The sequence below is a fragment of the Astyanax mexicanus genome, chromosome 15, assembly GCF_023375975.1.
Source record: "Astyanax mexicanus isolate ESR-SI-001 chromosome 15, AstMex3_surface, whole genome shotgun sequence".
NCBI lineage: Eukaryota > Metazoa > Chordata > Actinopteri > Characiformes > Acestrorhamphidae > Astyanax > Astyanax mexicanus.
The window spans coordinates 15,867,835-15,888,855 of NC_064422.1; the positions used below are offsets into that span (position 1 = coordinate 15,867,835).

At 38.8% G+C, this 21,021-nt stretch overlaps 2 protein-coding genes across 3 annotated transcripts in view; one reads left to right on the top strand and one right to left on the bottom strand.

Annotated features, from left to right (window-relative positions):
• The window catches only part of polr3a (polymerase (RNA) III (DNA directed) polypeptide A), a 75,179-nt gene extending 72,219 nt beyond the window's left edge, over positions 1 to 2,960 (bottom strand). Inside the window, exons 1-2 of the mRNA XM_022669061.2 lie at positions 2,816 to 2,960; positions 19 to 154 (exon numbers count right to left, since the gene is read on the bottom strand). Of these exons, the coding sequence (XP_022524782.1) occupies positions 19 to 154; positions 2,816 to 2,859 (180 nt within the window). The 5' untranslated portion in view covers positions 2,860 to 2,960. The remainder of the gene's footprint in view (positions 1 to 18; positions 155 to 2,815) is intronic.
• Positions 2,961 to 11,328: 8,368 nt separating this feature from the next.
• LOC103022911 (zinc finger MIZ domain-containing protein 1) overlaps positions 11,329 to 21,021 on the top strand; it is an 87,286-nt gene continuing 77,593 nt past the window's right edge. The window contains exon 1 of one of the 2 annotated variants that reach the window (XM_049464485.1): positions 11,329 to 11,485. The gene's annotated coding sequence lies outside the window, so the exon portion shown is untranslated. The remainder of the gene's footprint in view (positions 11,486 to 21,021) is intronic. The other variant, XM_049464483.1, reaches the window with a different exon arrangement.

Consider the following 21,021-nt stretch of genomic DNA (forward strand, 5'->3'; position numbering starts at 1 on the left):
CAGGTGTTTTGATCATACCATGCGGTGGTCCAGCACTCCATAGGACAGTGGCGTGTGGCTGGTGTCCTGACTGTACAGGTTCTTACTGACCACCTGGATATGAGCCTGCTGACGCATCTGCTCTGCAGACTTCATACCAAAACAGATGTGGCTTCTGAAAAGATACAAGAAGAAAGGAGTCCATGACAGAACAGTTCAGTAATATGTGCAGGACATCTTGAGGCCACGGGTTTCCCAAGAATGTCTCCACTCTACAGACTGCAGCACATGCTTGGTCTGCCCAATAAACTTATCCTTTCACTAATGTTGTTAACACTTGCATATATGACAGGGTTCCTGCACCATTTTTATAACCTTTTTAAGACCTCAATAAATATAATTTAAGACCCCAAACTGTAGTCATAAGGATTTATTGTATTGTATTGGAAACCTCCGCTAACCTTAGCTCTATTCCCGGTAAGGTCGCTGGTAAGGTCAGCATGTTAGCTAGCTCTCCTCTTAACCTTAGTTCTCTCCTTGGTAACATAGCTAGCTCGCCGCTAATGTTAGCTAGCTTGTCGTTAACCTTACTTCTCTCCTAGGTAACTAGCTAGCTCGCTGCTAACTTTAGTTCTCTCCTCTGTAACGTAGCTAGCTTGGCGCTAATGCTAGTTAGCTCTCTGCTAACCTTAGTTCTTTCCTCAGTAATGTAGCTAGCTTGCCGCTAACATTAGTATGCTAGCTAGCTTGCTGCTAATGTTAGCTAGTTCTCCGCTGACATTGGTTTTCTCCCTGGATTAGATGTTCACAGTGAGCCACTATGTTTTCCCACTGGCATTAAACGCTCTGTCTGAAAATTGTATACAGCAAATTTCCAGTAGATTTAAGACAGTTTAAGATCTTAATTACCAGGATATTAATTTAAGACATTTTAAGACTTTTTAAGGACGCGCGGGAACCCTGTACGATCTTTATGTCCACAAATACTGTATACTCCACTACACTTGCTCTTACTGCTTTATTATTACTTTCTTAAATCAATGTGTGGGTGTGTGGTGCTGTCATCAATAGTAGTCTTAAGAATTGGACCATTCAAGCTAATTAACTTCATATGATGGACAACAAACAATTTAATTCCAAAATAACACATTTTGAGAGATTTTCGGGTGAATAGCAGAGAATGACCTCTAACCCATGTGTACTTAGCTACAAGAAAGCCTGCAAATGGTTTGTAGAAGAAAATATGCCCAAGAACCTGGATTAATGGAACCGCATGCTGCAGGCTAGGATGGTTATGGCACCCTGGTGTGGAGTTCCAAGAAAAATGCCACTTTTGCCTACAGTCGAACATGGTGGGGGTGGCATCACAGTCTAGGGATGTGTGAGCACTTCTGCACTGGGAAGCTGAATTCCAACATTTAGGCCCAATCGCATTAATTCCCTTGGCCCTATCACTTAGCCCTACCCCTCTGTTTTGCACAGGCATGCCTAGGAGTAGGGTTCCCTGATTCTTGTAAGGCTGGAAGGATAAGAGATTTTCCACCTTTCAGATGCTAATTTCAGATGCACATCACAGAGGAATTAAGGAATGTATAATAACAATGATTTGCAGCACCACCTGCACCTTTTCTGAAGATAAAACAATATGATAAAGCCCTAAAATTTAACACTAAAAAAACAGCAGCAAGGTTACTGAACTTCAACGCCCCACTACTACAGCTATATCTTTTTCAGGTGCTTTAAGGGTTGTCTCAATTATTTTGTTAGCAGGGAGGATTTCACACCTTCCCCTTTAAAACTATTTTTCAAGGAGAAGGGTTACGTTTGAAATCGGCTGTAGTTCCACAATAATGATCCCAAACACATCTCCAAGATGAGAAAAGCTTTACTGAGTAAGCTGAAGGTAAATATGATGGACTGGCCAAGTATATATCCACACCTGAACCGCATTTGAGCACCTGTGGGGCATCCTCAAGCAGTAGGTGGAGGAGCACAATGTTGTTAAACATCCACCAGCTCTGTGATGTCATGGTGCAAGAGTGAAAGAGGATTTCAACCTGTAACAACCTGTGCAGCTCTGGCAAATATCATGCCCAAGAGTCTTATGGCAGAACTAAACAATAAAAGAGGTCACACAAAATATGTTTACTGTGGTGTGTGCCAGCTATTTAGACATGCATTTCTGTGTACTGAGGTATTAGAATAGTACTGAGGAGAGTAAACATATACTGTTAAATAAGACAAAAATTGACTACAGTAAGTTAAAACCTAAATTTCATTTATATTTATGAAAAGATTTGGAGAAATGTGAAAGGTGTACTTAGTTTTAGGAGATATTGTAGCTACATGTGGTGCATTAGGCCTCGAGTACAGGGTAAACATAAGCTTAAATCAGTCAAATAAATCACACAGATTTAGTTATAATTGGTTAGCTATGCTAAGAACTAAAAAACTAAATTAGCTACATATATTAGCCTCGTGAACGCAGGTTAACAGATATAACCTAAGCTAGGTGATTTAAGCTAGTTTACAATCCTAAGAGAGCACTCGTTTGTAGGCTGTTTTGAACTACTAAAGGTAGTAGAACAACTAAATTAGTAGTGTACTAATGATTATAATAATATCGTGTTAATTATTGATAGTTTTATTTTAATACAAAAAGAAAGAATAGCGTGAAAAAGCCGCTACGCTGTTGGAATATGACTTTCGTTCAAAGTTCCCAGTTCCACCTTAAACGGGACAGAAGTTACATGTAACTGAAGCACTTCTTAAGGTGGAACGCAATGAAATTCTAATTATTACCTCGTATTTCACCAACAAAACATGAGTGACTTACATCTTTTTGGCCACATCCGTCTCCCTGAACTGCTCCTTCACCATTTCTGCAGATTTTAAAGCGCTAACTCAGATTAAAAAATCTCAATATGCCAAACCAAACATGAGAAACACGCGGAGCGATCCGCCACACTGCACTTCACATCAGAGCGGCCGCACTTCAAAATAAAAGACCCCTACCGCTAACACATGAAATATATTAACCTTTGTTTGTTTGTTTGTTTGTTTTGTTTGTTTGTTTGTTTGTTTGTTTTTACAAATTTTAACGCTCCATGGCCTGATGCCATATTTTGGTTATTACACCAATTCATAACATGCCACATTTATTTTTATTTTAATATAGTGTTACAAGACATATCTATATAAAATGAGGCACACACCTGGGTCATGAATAAAAATATGTTTATTTGCTATAATATGTAAAGAAGTTTACATATTTGACCTTTTTTTTATTATTTGTTGCCTTTGTGAAGATGAACATTGTGAAGATTCTGTTAAATCAAAAAGAAAAAATGGTCTGAAAAAATGAAAGTTTTTTTTCCTAAAAAGATCATTTATGCCATAGAGGGACAACATTACGTTCAGTTTTTTTAGATTTATGTTTTTCTAAGCGTAAAAAAATAAACAACAATGTTATGTTAAAATAATTTTACAAAATAGAATAAGGATCCACCCACAATATATTTATTACGCAATCGAAATATATTACAACCTAGTAGTGAAAGAACAGAAATTATTTTTTTTTAAATGGGGATCCGTGTTAAAATGTATTAAATTAACTTTCGTTAAATAAAACAGTGGTCAAGATTTTTTTCAAAATAAAAGCTCAATGCACTGACCAATGTTTTATTAAAAGGAAACATGAATGTAGTGTTGTGTTTGAGTAGGGTTTGTTTGTTTATTTTTAACAATAGGAATAAGGAAAATATATATGATATAGATATGTACATTGTGAATAAAATTAAACACTAAACAAGCTGGGTTGAGCCTGGATTAACGTGTGATATATAGTTTTCCCTGTAGAGGGAGACATTTAGCCATGAATACACAGATTTAACACTAGTAATACGTGGAGCAGATTTGGGCCCAATCCCATTTCACGCATTAGGCCTACCACTTATCCCTACTCCTCTAAATTGCGGGTAAGTGGTAGAGGTAGGGTGGCCTGATACTTGTTAGGTTGGAGGGGTAGGTATGGGTGAGTGTTATTTGCATACAGCCCTGCAAACAGGGATTTTTGAGAGGCCAACTTTAGACTATGGGGCTATGAGTATCACTGGCAAGATGGGACACAAGTGACCAAATAAACCCACATATTTGAGCATTTTCCCTGTTAAAAATAACTATAACCACTATAAACCTGTAGTGTACTATGTCATGTTAATGTCATATGGACATTTTCTTCATAAAAAGTATAAAAAAGAGCGCCAATAGTTTCTAGCAAACTAGCAAGCTAACTTTCCTGATCCACCTTAAATGTTGCAACAGACGACAGGGTAATTAAACCCCCTGATTTTAGCTGACTTCACCCTCAGCTCAAATTTGAAAAAATAGGAGTAATTTGGGGCGCTGGGTGATGTATGGGTTTAGGTGTGGGGCAGAAGGAAGAGCTGATTGGGCCGAGCACCGTGCCTCTGATAGTGGTGAGATGCAGATGCATACTTCACCAGGCGGTATTATTGATTTATAGATTGATTTGCATATTGTGAGTAACAGCATACCAAAATACAAAATACACAGTTGAACCTGTGAGGGTGCTGAAGAGGTTAGGAACGGTTTAAAAAAAAAACGCAGGACTGTATGTTTTATTACTTTAAAGGAACACATTTCAGCTATAATAAACAAGCATAATATGGTGCGAATACGGTGCTTCTCCTAGAAGAAACCTGTGCATTGTGGTTTCCTTTTGAACATTTGCAATTGAGCTGATTGCATTTTAAGATGCTATGTGTGCAATTCTGACACAATTTCAGTGTTTGGTTTTAAAAATGTAAATGTCTTTTGTATGAGATCAAGTGCGGTGAAATGTAGTGTAATAGTGGTTTTGCATTTCATTTTGGCCCGTTTTCTGCATGTTAGAGGAAAAGCAATGCATCTTGTAGATTGCATTTACATTTTTCCACGGTAGTGTTAGCTTTTAATTTGGCACTTATTCCTCTTTGTAGCCCATTTTCCTGTGTACACTGCACACAAAATGAGATATTTAGAAAAAAGGGGGGTCAGAACACAGAACTAATTCAGGTATTTATCATTTTTACATTAGCAGTATTAGTAACATTAATAATAGCCCTGCTACAAAAATCAATTTTAAGGCCAGGTGATCAACAAAAAAAAAACATATCCTTTCTTGTTAACTAGCTCTTAACTAGCATAGGGTATGTTTTCCCATGATGACCAGCTGTATTTTTTAGGCAGGGAGAGTGTCAGATTAATACTGCTACGTTATTGAGTTATATGACGTAATATGATTAAATTATTCAACAAGCTTATTTTACTGACAAACATCATGTCCAATCATTTTGATAACTGTCCAGCAAAGCTGTACAACAGTAGGAGTCTTCTCTTTGTCTGTAGCTGAGGTTCATCGGATGACTAAAATATAAAGTATGAAAATAAACTGATGTCACTGATAAATAACTGGACCAGTGTGAAGATTTTATGAGTTTTAGATTTTGTGGACAAATTACAGAACACATACAGAACTCACACAATTTCTAATTGTATTTCCAATTTTTGTCAGGAGTTTGTAAAAAAAAATTGAATGATACCATTAAATGTTTTTTTTTGCTGTAAAGTTTTTCTACAGCATTATAATCCGTTTAACTATGAATTTGAGGGGTGGAGCGTTGTGTGTGTGCTCTTACTGTGAGACTGCACCGGAAGGGAGGTAATTTAAAAACCAGGACATTTCCTCACTTTCTGAAAAAAAAAAACGGGACGCCCAGGACAGGACGTGAAATACGGACATGTCCTGGAAAATACGGACGTTTGGTCACCCTGTTTTATATAGCTCACTGCTTTTTGTAACAGTTAAAGTGGCTCCTGTTTTGAAGGTCACCACTTCAAGACCGGGCCTCAGTGGTCTTAGAGATGTGTTTTCTTATTTTTTAATCATATTGGCTGGGGGCCCAAAACCAAACGAGATACAACCGATCTAAAATCAGCTGAAACACACTGTGCTTTTATGTGCTCTCACTGGCAGAGCCAGGAGCTCTGTTGCGGGTGAAGATGCTTGTGTTTTGGAGGTCACCTGTTCGAGACTGGGCATCTGCAGTGTTCAGGACAAATATTCCAAAACCACCGTTGAAGTTCTGTGAGCACCTGTGGCTCATAGGTTGAGTATGCTGCTCTGTGAGAGGTGGTGTTGTTCATGTTCAAGTTCAAGATTCCAGTTGTCTCCTACTGACCCCTCTGCCTGAGCCCGACCCGGCCCGACACATAAACTGGCTGTTTTCGGGCTGTTTAAATAAGCGAATGATGTTCAGAATGATGTTAATTAATATTGCAACACTGAAGAAGCATAGACCTATTATTTAATAAAAATGTTTTTTAAGCACTGCTACACAAAGTGCTGCAAGTCAAACGCGAACAAGTGGAGAAGCTCACGTGTGCGTGAGCCCCAGAGCTGCGTGATTATAAGATTCTAACTGGTGCAACTTTTTTTAACAGTTAAATTTGTAACTTACAAGGTTATAATAGTATTTAATTTTTCATTATATTTAAATTTTAATTCGTTTTTAGAGTGGGTTTGCTAGTTTTTATTAGTTTTTAAACATCACATCAGAGAGATCAATCTGAGAAACACATAGGTGCAATGTGCTGCCGCTGTTGTGCTGAATCTGACTCCCTGCAAAATCCAACTCTGCCTCGCGAGCAGAATAGGCACAACACCACCTGCTGTGGGAGTGAAAACAGCGCTTATATATAATTTAACAAACACAAAAATGAGAGTATTCTATCTGTAATTTCAATTAGTTTTAGTTAGTTTTATAAACACACAATACAGTTCCAGTTAGTTATGTTTTTTTTTATTACCGTTTTTATTAGTTTCAGTTAACAAAAATGTTTTTTTCACTTTCAGTTTTCATTATTTCGTTCGTTTTCGATAACAATAATAATTGGTTACTTAGCTACATTCTGATTATCAAGCCAGAGCTTTATATAAAATAAAAATATAATTAAAAAACAGATGCCCACATCTCGGACTATTTTCTAGAACCCGACCCGACATGGCCTAAGGAATGTTGTGGGAAATCTTGGCCCGAGTTCGGGTCAGGCCTCGGGTCGGGTTCGGGCAGAGAATATAAGCTCTAATGTGTGGCAGCAATTGTTCACCTAACTCAAAGTAACTTAAATATGTGTTTTAATTATTACGGTTTACTAAATTTGTATAGTAATCTCTGGATCCTTCAAGATAATGACCTGGGAGATTCTTTGGTGATGGGGAAAATTGTGAAAAATTATCTGAAAATGATTATTAAGGGTTATTAATGATATGGTGTAATATGACACAGATAATCCATTACAGGAAGACTGAAACAATCTGAGGAGGCCAACTAAACCCGTCAGCAGGAGCAGTGTGAGCAGATGGTGTGTTGCTGGATCTGGATGAAGGAGAAGAGCAGCAGTCATGATCTGAACGGTTCAGCACACACACCTGCACCCACAGCGGCCTTCAATCCGATTTGTCCAGATTAGGGTCAGCGAGGGGTCAGACAGAGCCATATGCCTCCAGTGTAGATGTTCTGGATTTAGCAATACAGGAACTACTGCTCTTCTGCTTCCAGCAGCACAGAGTCCACAACATCTGCTTCCTGTTGCTACCACAGGTATAAAAATACATAAAAATACGCTACAGACCGTGAAAAACACATCTATATACACATCTAGTAGGAGTAGATTATAACTTTAAAATAAATAAAACTATATATCAAATTTAAAAAGAAAATAAAATTATTGGTGGTGTACACAAAGCATGTCTCTGTAGAAAGGAAGGCAAATACAATAGACATGGGCTAGAGGGGTAAAAAGCCCCCAGCACTGAGCTGTGGAGCAGAGGAACTGTGTTCTCTAGAATGATGGAACTCTTGATGGAATACTTTTGGATGGGATGAGTTGGGGAGATTAAAATTAGGTGGGGTGGTGCTTATCCAATATCATTATCTCACAAATGCTTATTTTGTTGCCGAATGCAATCAAATCCTTATGGAAATGTGAGTTTAAAGTTGTTTATTAATAATAATAATAATAATAATAATTTACAACTTGTCACGATAAACCATAAACAAACTTTTTCTAAGTAATAGACCAACACAAAGTAGTACATCATTTTGAATTAGAACGAAAATGATGCATGGTTGCAAAATTTTAATCAAATAAAAATCCAAAAAAAAAATTATTTCAAGTATATTAATACTAAGTAGAGTCTCTTTTGGTGCGATTACACCAATTTTGGGGGTGTTTGTATTTACCAGCTGTGCACATCTAGAGACTGAGATTTTTGCCCATTCTTCTTTGCAAAATAGCTCAAGTTCAGTCAGGTTGGATGGAGAGTGTCTTTTCAAAGAAGCTCAAAGGGATTTAGGTCTGGACTTTGACTGGGTCATTATAAGAAATTAATAACCTTTGATCTAAATCATTCCACTGTAGCTCTGGCTGTATGTTTAGGGTCATCGTCTTGCTGGAAGGTGAATCTCCTTCCCAGTCTCAAGTTTTTCGCAGCCTTTAACAGATTTCTTTAAGGATTGCCCTGTATTTAGCTCAGTGTTACTTTTTCACCACACATAGCGCTTTGAATTTAGGGCAAACAGTTTAAACTACAAATGGCGCTTCTTATGTCTTTAATTTTCTTTTTGCCACTCTTTTATTAAGACTATATTTGTGGAGTGCATGATTTACAGTGACTTATTGACAGATTCTGCCACCTGAGCCGAGTGGATTTCTGCAGTTCCTCCAGAGTGACCATGGGCCTCATGGCTGCTTCTCTGATCAGTGCTCTCCTTGCTTCTTGATCTGTCAGTTCAGGTGATTGGTCATGTCTTGGTAGGTTTGCAGTTGAATAAAGAATACTTTTTTCTATTTTTGGATGATGGATTGAACAGTGCTCCCTGGGATGCTCAAAGTTTGGAATATGTTTTTGGGACCTATAGCTGCTTTAAACTTCTCCACAACTTTATCTTTGACCTGTCTGGTGAGTTTCTTGATCTTCATAATGCTGTTTGTTCACTAGTCTTCTCTAACAAACCACTGAAGTCTTCACAGAACAGGTGTAGGTGTACTGAGACTAAATTACACACAGCTGGACTGGATTTTTTCAGTTGTTAAAAAATGTAAGAAACTCATAAAAAAAAGACTTGGATTCAAATATTTTATACTGACTTCCATTAAATGATCAAATGTTTTTCTCCATTTTTGGAGATATAAGGTTTTTGTGTAACAGAGACACAGTAAAGAATAAAATGTGAGATTGTTATGTCTCTTTCATGGACTGCTCTTATTGGTCAGTGTTGTCAGAACTGTTTTGTACCAAGGATTTGGGTTTACCCTAAACTCAGGATCCAGTGGCAGCAGTAAGTAAGTCATCAGCCAATCCCTGTCCTTTTGTGCACTTTAGTTCATACTAAAAAATAATAAATGCTCTATCTTCCTGTGATCTTTGTGTTTTTATAAATTATGCAGCGCCACAGTTTAGATGAGTTGCTGCTTATTACGGAAGTATCGATTTTAGTAAGAGTTTATATAATGAGATATTTTAAACTGGTTTGTATAATACAGCAGAAGTTTTTAAAATAGTGTGTTTATTATTTTATCATGCACTGCACTGTGTGTGTGTGTGAGAGAGTAATGGTACACCCTCTGGGCTGATATATTGTGTTTTTATTGAGCTACTGATGTGTAATAACTGTTTTATGGTTGGAGATTGCGCTGTGATTTCTATAGCATATGAGTATTAGCATTAGCGTTAGCTCCCACTCAGTTAGTGCTGGTTCAATACTAAAGCTGTGTGGTTCTCCTATCAGAAAAACAGAACGCTTCTGTGATAGTTGTATACAGTTATAGATATAATGGGATGATTTCATTTATTTTTTATGTAAAATAGTTCCACACCACAGACTCTTACTAAACTCTTTTGTTTGCTTTCTGAAAACTCTCCTCTGTAGTGTTGGATTCTGGCTTCTTGAGGACAGCAGATGGTGGTTTGAACACTGTGGTTACAACAAGACTATGGAGGGGCCTGGGATTAAAGTAGCAATATCCAATCCTTTAAAACATGCTTGGATCAGCCTGACATCCAGAAGTTACATTAGTTTATATGACTTTAGATAGTTCTTAACATGATATCTAAAAATAATTTTTTAATGTAATGAGTCAATGCAAAGTTTTGGATGTCATAAAATTGTAAAATAAGCACAAATATGCTTTTTTTTCATCTTAAACATCTCCTCATGATGCTACATGGCCACTTGTAAAATTACCTACACTTTCAGCTAATTAGATCATTTAATTGCACCCCTTTAATATAATGGCCTATATCAAGAATGCAACTTAAGCAAATTTATTTATTGTGCCAAAATAAAAATAAAAAGCGACTTTTGCAATTTTATTAGCTTTCCAAGACGGCGCTACCTTCACTGATCTAACCTCCATGATTCAGGGCTCGTACCCAGTTGGTAAGTAATGAGATTTTTACTATAGTATAAAATTTGCTTCTCATTAATAGGCTATAAATGTTGCTTAGTTGTTTATTCTTATTATTGAGTTTTATTAAGGTTTTAGTCTGCATTTTTAGTCTGCAAAAATTCATAAAGCTCGATAGAAATTCTCTACATGTTGTGGCTGTTAAAAAGCTAAACTGCTAACTGTTTTCTGTCTTTCTGGCTGGTTCTACTGCTCGGCTGTATGATAAACTATCCTTTAAACCGTTGCTCATTTTTAAGTAGCCATAACAACTTAAATATGTTTTTTGTGTTTCCTTAAAAAATTAGTTAGGCGTTTATTTTAGGAAGGTGTTTATATGATAATTACTGTTTTTTTTTGTATAATTATTCATTCATAACAACTGTTTTCACAACATGATGTACAACAGGTTTATAGAAACATGGAATAATATGAAACAAGTTATAACATCCTGTTTGCGTGAAAATAACAATGTAGGAAAAGCCATAACATTGATAGACTCAATAACTAACTATTTGCTCTGTGTGAGATGAGATTGTGTAGTGTAGAATGTACAATAGAAAGTGCAATGTTTGTACAAACAATAATAAATAATATAAAAAATAATGCAAATAATAATTGAGGTTAAATAAAAAATAAATAAACATAAACGAATAATATAAACAGATCTAATAATATGATACATTTAATAATATGAATTTAATCAACTGTTCTGGGATGTAATTGGGCTGGCTGTTTGTGTGTGTAAGAGTGTGAGCCAATCAAGACGCTGGGGGCGTGGTCTTCTGCAATATGGGTGGAGCACAAGGCGCGCTGGGTGAAGCTGCTTCAGTCTGACGTTCAGAGCTCCTGCTGAAAGGACAGAGAGAGAGAGAGAGAGAGAGAGAGAGAGAGAGAGAGAGAGAGAGAGAGAGAGAGAGAGATTTAAACGCGCGAGACACACTCTGCGGATTTACTCACGAGCTGCACGGCATGAGGGATTATACAGTAAACGGTGAGTTTTGGGGTTCACACGCTGTCGGGCTGTGTGTATTGCACGTGCTTTTGCCTCAGGTTCGGGCGGGTTCTGGTGTGTGATCCAAAAAACAGAGAGCGGTAGGAGCGCGCATTCAGCACAGCGTAGCGAGCGAGCGCGCGTGCTTGCGCGTGTGTGTGTATGATTGTATACCGTGCACGTTGTTGCACAGAGTTGCAGCAGCTCATTCTGCAGGTAATAAACTGATCTGATTGGCTGTGGTGAAGAAAGGCTCGAGCCAGAAATGTGGGTGGAGTTGTTTTTTTTGTTTATTTAGGGATTACTGGTTGTAGCGTTTGCAGTTTGTGTGCTTGGATGTGTTAACTGGCCACTTTATAAGAAACACCTCCATTGTGCTTCCATTCACTGATCACTTCATTAAGAACACCTGCTTACCTTGTGCCTCCACTAACTGACCACTTTATTAGAAACACATTCCGTATGATTCTACTTATTGGCCACTTTATTAGAAACATCTCTCTGGTAATTCTACTCTCTGGCCTCTTTGTTTGAAAACACCCACCTTGTAGATGGTAGAGTAAAAACATCTAACGTTACTTTGTAGATGGTAGAGTAAGCATTATTCTCACGCAGCTAAGATGGTAACGTTATTTACATGAGCCTGAACTTTGCAGCTATGGAACCTTCCAGGCCTGAAGCTGGAGTCACTATTTACTGTGAATTGGGTGTTTTCCTGGCTTTGAGTGCCTCTACATCATCCTGACTCAGATGGTGTTTTACTGACTGATGGTCGAGTGACTCTGCATCATAATTTGGATGTTTTCTAGGCTGGAAGATGGAATGACATTGTGTTGTGAATTGGATGGTGCCTGGACACCTGACTGATGCTGCAGTAACCCAACAATGCAACTTGCGGTTGTTTCTTACCTTGGAGTTGGAGTGACTCTACATCACAATTGGGATGTTCCCCAGGCTTGACGCTGGAGTGACTCTACATTACAACTGTGATGTGTTCCATCCTTGAAGCCTAAGTGACTCTACATTGCTGCTCAGATGTTTTCAAGACTTGCTGCAGTAACCTGACATTGCGACTTATAAGTTTTCAGGCCTGACACTGAAGTGACTGTCCATTAAGGCTTGAATGTTTTCCAGACTTTAGTTGGAAAAAAAAAAAGCTAAAGTAGCTCTACATTGCAACTGATGTTTTTTGGGTCTACTGCCTGAGTGAAATTGAGTCATTGTTACAGATATTTTCTAGGTCTGATGATGAAGCGAATCTTCATCACAACTTGGCATTGGAATGACTCCTCATTGTGACATAGATTTTTTTTCAGACATAAAGCTAAAGTTACTCTACATAACTAATAACAACATGATGTTGGAGTGACTCTACATAGCGACTTGGATGTTTTTTAGGGCCTGACTCTGGAGTTACTCTACATTGCAATTAGATGTTCTGCAGGCCTGACTCTGGAGTTACTCTGTTACTGGAGAGTCTCTCCAATGTTTCCAAGACCTGAAGCTGGAGTAACTCTACATTGTGGCTCCCTGATGGTTCTTTTAATGTGCCATGTATTGTCCTGAATACTGCAGACCACACAATGTCTGAGACCTTCTGAGAACCCTTGCATAGTTAATTTTTTTTAAACAAACTGCTTTTTTTAAATATATGTTATTATTATATATTTGAATGTTATACCTCAGTGGTTTTATGTGTGTTATAACATGTTATAACAGTGTTGTGTTTAGGTATGATAATTTGAATTAGGAAGGATATAGTTAAGATGAGTTTTAGAATTAAGAATTAATAAGGCAATTGTTTGGGCTAATCAGGGTAAGTTGGAGGAGTCTCGGAGCAAATAAGATGGTGATTAGGACCAATCACAGACAGGAGGCAGTGATTTGAATAGCGGGCCTTAGAATAATTATTGATGTGTTATCAGCAGTATATATATTTTTTCAGATAATAATATCACATTTAGGCTTGATTTTGTTCATGGAATGTGTTTGTCTATGTGTGTGTGTGTAAAAAAAATATGGAAAAAATGTGCCTGGATCAAACCCCAATGTGTGTGTGTGTGTGTGTGTGTGTGTGTATGTAAGAAACCATGCATGAGCACTAGCAGAGTGGTGAGAGAGTGTGTGTTGTTGTTGTTTTAATGCTAAACTGACCGGGCCTTCAACTCTATTTCCCTGTGTGTGTGTGTGTGTGTGTGTGTTTGTCCTTGCACTCTCTGGCCAGTTTATAGAAACACCAACCTAACTAGTGTTTTTGCTCACTGGCCATTTTATTAGAAACATCTACCTAAAGTATTCTTCCACTCTCTGGTCACTTTATTAGAAACACTTGCCTACCATGTACAACCATCTGCTTTTGCTCACTGGCCACTTTATTAGAAATGCCTACCTATCTTGTGCTTGTTCTCGCTGGCTACTTGATTAGAAACCTCTACCTAACTTGTGCATCCACACTATGATCACTTTATTAGAAACGCCTAACTAACTTGTGCATCCACACTCTGGTCACTTTATTAGAAACACCTTATTACCATGGGCTTCTACTCACTGTTCACTTTATTAGAAACACCTATCTAAGTTGTCCTTCCATTTTCCAACCACTTAATTAGAAACAAATAGGAGCCATTATACAAGTCAAATTCTACATTAAAATTATATATAATACATAATAAAAATGTGTATGTACATATTTATAAAACTGAAGGTGATTTTAACATGCAGGGTATGGTTTTCTGCAGGGTATGGTTTTCTGCAGGATGCATCCAGCAGCACTACAGTAAGCACACTGATAAGGCTGCTATCACTACATGATGGACAGCCCTGAGTCAATATTGACCCAGTGACTCTCTATCTCTCTTTCTCTGTAGCTAACACACTGTGTGTGTGTGTGTGTGCTTAGACACTGACAAAACAAGACTCTTCCAACATCTGCTCAATGATATCACACTACAAAATACTCGCTTTAGATCTCTTTATTTTTCTCTCAGTATTCAGACCTCTAATTAGCGAGTTATGTTAAGTGTCTGAAGTTTGGCATTTTTAAATTTACACATGGAGCTATGAGTCTAAGGTAACTCGTCACAACCTGGAAAGGCAATTTGCAAAACTGACAACAGAATCAGGTAAAGAGCAACTTTGCCCACGTAAATGATAATTACAGAAAACTGCACTGTAAAAATAGGACTTTTGTTCTGCCTATTCTTAGAAAAGAAATGGAAATGGAGAAATGGAGTATGAAGACACAGTCTAATGTAACTAACAAGTAATAGAAGGTCAGGGACACCAATTAGCGTTGTGCTATGAAAATGTGTGATTTGGCTCTTTACCATGCCTGAGACCAGAGTGACTCTGTACTGTGACTCGGATGATTTCCAGGCCTGAGACTAAAGTGATCCTGTGCTGTGACTCGAATGACTCCCAGGTCTGAGACCGAAATCAGTCAATGTGTTGAATTATTCCAAGGTCTGAGACCAGAGGGATTCTACATTGCAATTCAGATAATTCCTAGGCCTGAGACCAGACTGACTCTGTATTGCGAGTCGGATAATTCCCAGGCCTGAAACCAAAGTGACTCTTATTTTGTTCCTCTGATAATTCCCAGGCCTGAAACCAAAGTGACTCTTATTTTGTTCCTCTGATAATTCCCAGGCCTGAGACCAAAATGACTCTTATTTGTTCCTCTGATAATTCCCAGGCCTGAAACAAAAGTGGCTCTATTTAGTTCCTCTCATAATTTCCCGGCCTGAAACCAAAGTGACTTTATTTAGTTCCTTTTCATAATTCCCAGGCCTGAAACCAAAGTGACTCTTATTTTGTTCCTCTGATAATTCCCAGGCCTGAGACCAGACTGACTCTGTATTGTGACTCGATTGAAGCCCATATCTGAGACCAGAGTGACTCTATATTGTGACTTGATCGAACCCTAGTCCTGAGACTGTGGTGATTCTGCATTGCAACTGGGATGATTCAGAGGCCTGAGACCAGAGTGACTCTATATTGTGACTCGGATGATTCGTAGGCCCGAGACTAAAGTGACTTTGATCAGATGATACGTAATCATTAGATGATTAGACAATAAGAGATCAGATTTTATGTCTAACACACACACACACACACACACACATGCTTACATAGAGACAGTGTGTGTACACAGTGAGAGATCACTCTGGTCTCGGTGTGTAAACAGAGCGGTTTATGATTTCTTATTTTTACAGAACGCCTTTCCAAGCATATGCATGTGTGTGTGTGTATGTGTGTGTGTGTGTGTGTGTGTGTGTGTGGGTCTGTGCGGTGAGGGTGTGTCTGTTTTGAGTTCCTAACCCTGGTGATTTCTCCTCTTAGTCATAATCAGACACATGGCCAAAATACATATCCACCAGATTACCCAGCACAGAGGAGAGGTGGATGGAGGAGGAAAAAAGAGAAGGAGAGAGAAGAAATAGAGAGAATAGGGAGGATAGAGGAGTAAATGAAAGAAAAAAGAGAACAGAGGAGATACAGTGAGAGAAAAGAGGAGAGGGAAAGCAGTGAAAGAGGAGAATAGATGAGTAAAGACAAAGACAAAATATACAAGAAAATTAACAAGAAAAACAGAGGTAGATTCAGAAAAAGAATGTAGGAGGAAAGAAAAGAAAAAAGATGAAACAGAACAGAAGATACATAAGAAATAATACAGACAATAGAGCACTGTTGTATGGTAAGCAAAATGTGCTGTGCTGAAATTTGATTTCCCTTTGTGTGCAGTATAGGTACAACTGATTACGCTGGTGACTCCTGTATCTACTGTTACTGTAGAGTAACCCTCACATATAAACAGAAATCTGAGGTGAATCTGTTACACTCATCCTCTAGCAGGATATGCCTACATGTAGATGGAGTCAGATACTGGCAGCGAAACACCTGAATTCATCACAAAACCTGAAAAAAGGCAACTCACAGAATTGACAACAGTATCAGGTAAAAAAAGAAACTCCACCCATGTAAATGAGAATACAATGTAACAAGCACATCAATATTGGTTCATACTTTTTTTCTGCCTATTCTTAGAAACAGAGGAAAATAATTGGAAATAGTATGAAGACACAGAAAGGAAAAAGAAGAAAGTCAAGGCAGAAATGGTAAAAAAAAATCACCAGAGAAAGATGAAAATAAAAGGAAAAATGAAGTGAATAGATATGAGACATAAGAAGGAACAAGAAGGAAAATAGAGGAGTATGAAGATAAGAAGAGAAAGAAAGAAAGAATAAAAGAGGAGAGGATTTAGAAAGTAGAGCGTGTTTGTTTTTCTCGGAGCTTCTGATCTCCTTATTGTCACAACATACAGAGTGCTGGAATAGCTAATCTGTGTGTGTGTGTGTTATGGAGGTGTATTAGAGGTGCAGGGTTTAGTGTTTTATTCTCAGCCTCTCTGCCTGACAAAGGAAGAAGCTGCTGATCCTGTATCATGTCCATCCCTAACTGTCACTCGCTCTCACACAGCCAGCTCACTACCATTACCAACAGTTTTGGATAAGTGGAAGTGTTGGGCAGTTAGGATAGTAAGGCATTTAGAAGTGTTGGGTAAGTGGCGGTGTTAGGTGACATTGTTGGGCAGTTTGACATTTTTGAGTGTTGAGTAGGTAGGAGTGTTAAGTAGGTAGGAGACTTGGGAATAGGGATTGTAAGTTTGGATTACAAGGCATTTAGGTGTGTTGGTCAGGTGGCGGCGATGTTAGGTAGGTGGCATTGTCGGGCAGTTTGAGAGGGTTGAGTAAGTAGGAATGTTGGGAATTGGGACTAAGTTTAGACTAAAAGGCATTTAGGTGTTGGGCAGGTGGCAGCGGTGTTAGGTAGGTGGTATTGTCGGACAGTTTGAGAGTGTTGGGCAGGTAGGAGTGATGAGAATAAGGATTGTAAGTTTGGACTACAAGGCATTTAGGTGTGTTGATCAGGTGGCGGCGATGTTAGGTAGATGGCATTGTCGGGCAGTTTGAGAGGGTTGAGTAAGTAGGAATGTTGGGAATTGGGACTAAGTTTAGACTTAAAGGCATTTAGGTGTTGGGCAGGTGGCATCAGTGTTAATTAGTTTGCATTGTCACGCAGTTTGAGAGTGTTGGGCAGGTAGGAGTGATGGGAATTGGGACTGTAAGTTTGTACTAGAAGGCATTTAGAGGTGTTGGGCAGGTGGGGGTATTAGGTAGGTGAGATTGTTGGGCAGTTGAGAGTGTTGGGCAGGTAGGAGTGATGGGACTAGGGACTGTAGTTTTGTACTAGAAGGCATTTAGGGTGTTGGTCGGGTTGCGGCGGTGTTAGGTAGGTGGCATTGTTGGGCAGTTTGAGAGTGTTGGGCAGGTAGGAATGATAGGAATTGGGACTGTAAGTTTGTATTAGAAGGCATTTAGAGGTGTTGGGTAAGTGGCAGTGTTAGGTGACATTGTTGGGCAGTTTGAGAGGGCTGAGCAGGTAGGAGTGATGGGAATAGGGACTGTTTGGACTAGAAGGCATTTACCGTATTTTTCGGACTATAAGGCGCACTTAAAAACTTTTAATTTTCACAAAAATTGACAGTGCGTCTTATAATACGGTGCGCCTTTTGTATGGATTTTACTCGTCAGGTTGTAAGGAGCAGTAAACACACACTCCGTGCAGCGTTATAGAGAGTTTCAGTGCTATACAGAGTCCAGAGCCGTGCAGCTCCGAGGCTGAGCAGCAATAGCATTAGCTAGATGCTAACCGCTAAGCTAGCTAGCTTATTCACTGAGATCAGTATTATCTAAATTTTACTCGTCAGGTTGTAAGGAGCAGTAAACACACACTCTGTGCAGCGTTATACAGAGTTTCAGTGCTATACAGAGTCCAGAGCCGTGCAGCTCCGAGGCTGGAGCAGCAAATAGCATTAGCTAGCTTATTCACTGTTCAGAGATCAGTATTATCTAAATTTTACCCGTCAGGTGTAAGGAGCAGTAAACACACACTCCGTGCAGAGCCGTGCTGCTCCGAGGCTGGAGCAGCAATAGCTAGATGCTAACCGCTTAGCTAGCTAGCTTTTTCACTGTTCAGAGATCAGTATTTTCTAAATTTAGCACTTTTAATACTGCTGGAGCAGTATTATTAGAGTTAGATGCTAATCGCTAAGCGTTCACCGTTCAGAGGTGAGTTATCGGCCTGTAAGTCTGTGCTGCTTTGCCTGGCTAGCATTAGCTAGATGCTAAGCGCTAACTCTCTCAGAGGTGAGTTTTATCAGCCTGTAATCTGCTTGTTTACCGTGTTAAAACAAGCTACGGGGGACGAATCGCTAGCTAATATCTCACTGTCTTACCAGAACACGCAGGATTACTCAGTGTAACGCTGTCGTTTAAGTTTGGGTTAACTTTACTAGTTTAGGTGACTAGCTAGCGTGCTAGCGGATAGCTATGCTAACGCTGGTGCAGCAAGCCTTAGTGGACATCTGGAAATCTAAGCTTACTGTAAATAAACTGAAGCACGTTACTCACCCAAATAAACAGTTTTCAGGAGAGGAATCTGTGTAGATTAATATCCAGCACTCGTTTGACTTTGAAATAGCTAGATTTGTATACTGAGACGCTCCACCGGCAAGCGACCACCCCCGGTGGGGGAAGGGAAACATGGCGCCACCCCTGTTCACTTTGATATAGGCACCCTTTCTAGTGTCACTTAACGCGCCTTATAATACGATGCGCCCTATGTATGGAAAAATAGCAGAAAATAGGCGTTCTTTGATAGTGCGTCTTATAATACGGTGCGCCTTATAGTCCGAAAAATACGGTAGGTGTTTTGGTCAGGTAGTGGTGTTAGGTAGGTGACATTGTTGGGCAGATGAGAGTGTTGGGCATGTAGGAGACTTGGGAATTGGGACTGTAAGTTTGGACTGAAAGGAATTTAAGATGGTTGGGAATTTTCACTTTTGAGAAATGTGGAACTTTAGGTCAGTTTGTACTGTAGGGTGCATAGGTACACTCCGGTTTGGTGTAGATGTGTCTGTTCTGGTGTCTCTGGTGCTGAGAGCTGTGTGTAATTCATGCTGAAAGGCAGTGATTAAGCTCTCTGAGGGTAAGGGGGGAGGCGGGAGCTGAGAGCTTCCACTCTAAGGCTCATTAGCTCTACTGCTCTCTCATGCACTCACAGAGATTTACACCCTATAGACAAAAGTATTGGGATTTTTTTTTATCAAGGGTATTAAAATGAGTTTATGATGCTTCTGTTTGGCTAACTGTCTCTTATGTCTAGAGAATGCTTTCTACTTGATTTTGTAACACTGCTGTAAGGATTTGACTATACTCAGCTATAAGAGCATCAGGCTACAGTCACATTACAAGCCACATTGCTCAAATCAGATTTTTTGCTCAGATCGGATTTGTGGATGCGTTTGTTAACAGCTCATATGTGGAGCATCTTTTGCTGGAGTGGAGATGAAAACAGCTGGTCTGAATGTTCATGTTCAGGTTGAGGAGGAGAAAAAAGGATAGACGGTTTGCTTTTGCTGTTTGCAGCTATAGCTGCACAGCTACATCAAGAGACGTGTGGGTAGGAGAGAGAAGCAAATAGCACATGTGTAAAAAAAAAAAAAGGATGAATGAATTCCGATTTGACCAATCACATTCATGTCGCATATCCATGGATCGGATACACATCCGATTTAGGACCACATATGGAAGTGGCTCAGATCTGATTTGAAAAAATCATTTGTATTTGGAATGTACACACAGCCATGAAAAAATCAAATTTGAGCCAAATTGAGCAAAAAATCTGATTTGAGTCACTTCAGCCTGGTAATGTGAACATAGCCTTAGTAAGTTCAGGATGTTGAATGATCACCACCCCACCTCATCCCCAATTCCTTAACTCATTCTATTTTTTGTACATTCTAAGTATTGGAGGGAGCACCATCATTCAAGAGATCACAGTTCCACTGCTTGACAGCTTAATATTCAGGGGCTTTATACCACTCTACAGCACATGCCTGACATTAGACATTGTGTCAATAGGTTCATCAGGTTTATCTACTCCATATTCCAGGGTCCTATTCTATTGGCAGTACTGCTGTGTGTGTATGTACATGCTTATGTTTTTTAAACCAACTCTATTTCTAAATGTTTTGTTCTTAATAAAGCACCACATGCACATGCTTATTGTTTGTTTGTTCCAACAAGATCCAAATAAAATGATAGTAGCCTCTTATGTTGACAATATGAGAATAAGATTGGTCATGTTGGATGTTAAATAAATATGTTGTGTGAGAATAATTATCCCTTTTTGTATTTATTTTGTTATAAAAAGAAAAAAAGGTAGTGAAAAAAATATAATTTGGGTATTGGTATCGAATTCAAAGTGTCATGTAGGGAACGCAATTTTTTAAACAATTTCCAGCCCTGGAATTTAAACATCTGTGTGAGCAATAAGTACAATTTAAAATACCTGAATGTGCTTTATTCAGCTAGTTCAGTGTTTCTGCTACAAACAATTTAAATATTGCTTCAGTTTTAGAACATTATTAAATGCTACAAGATCGCAATTCTGACAATACTACAAATAACCTA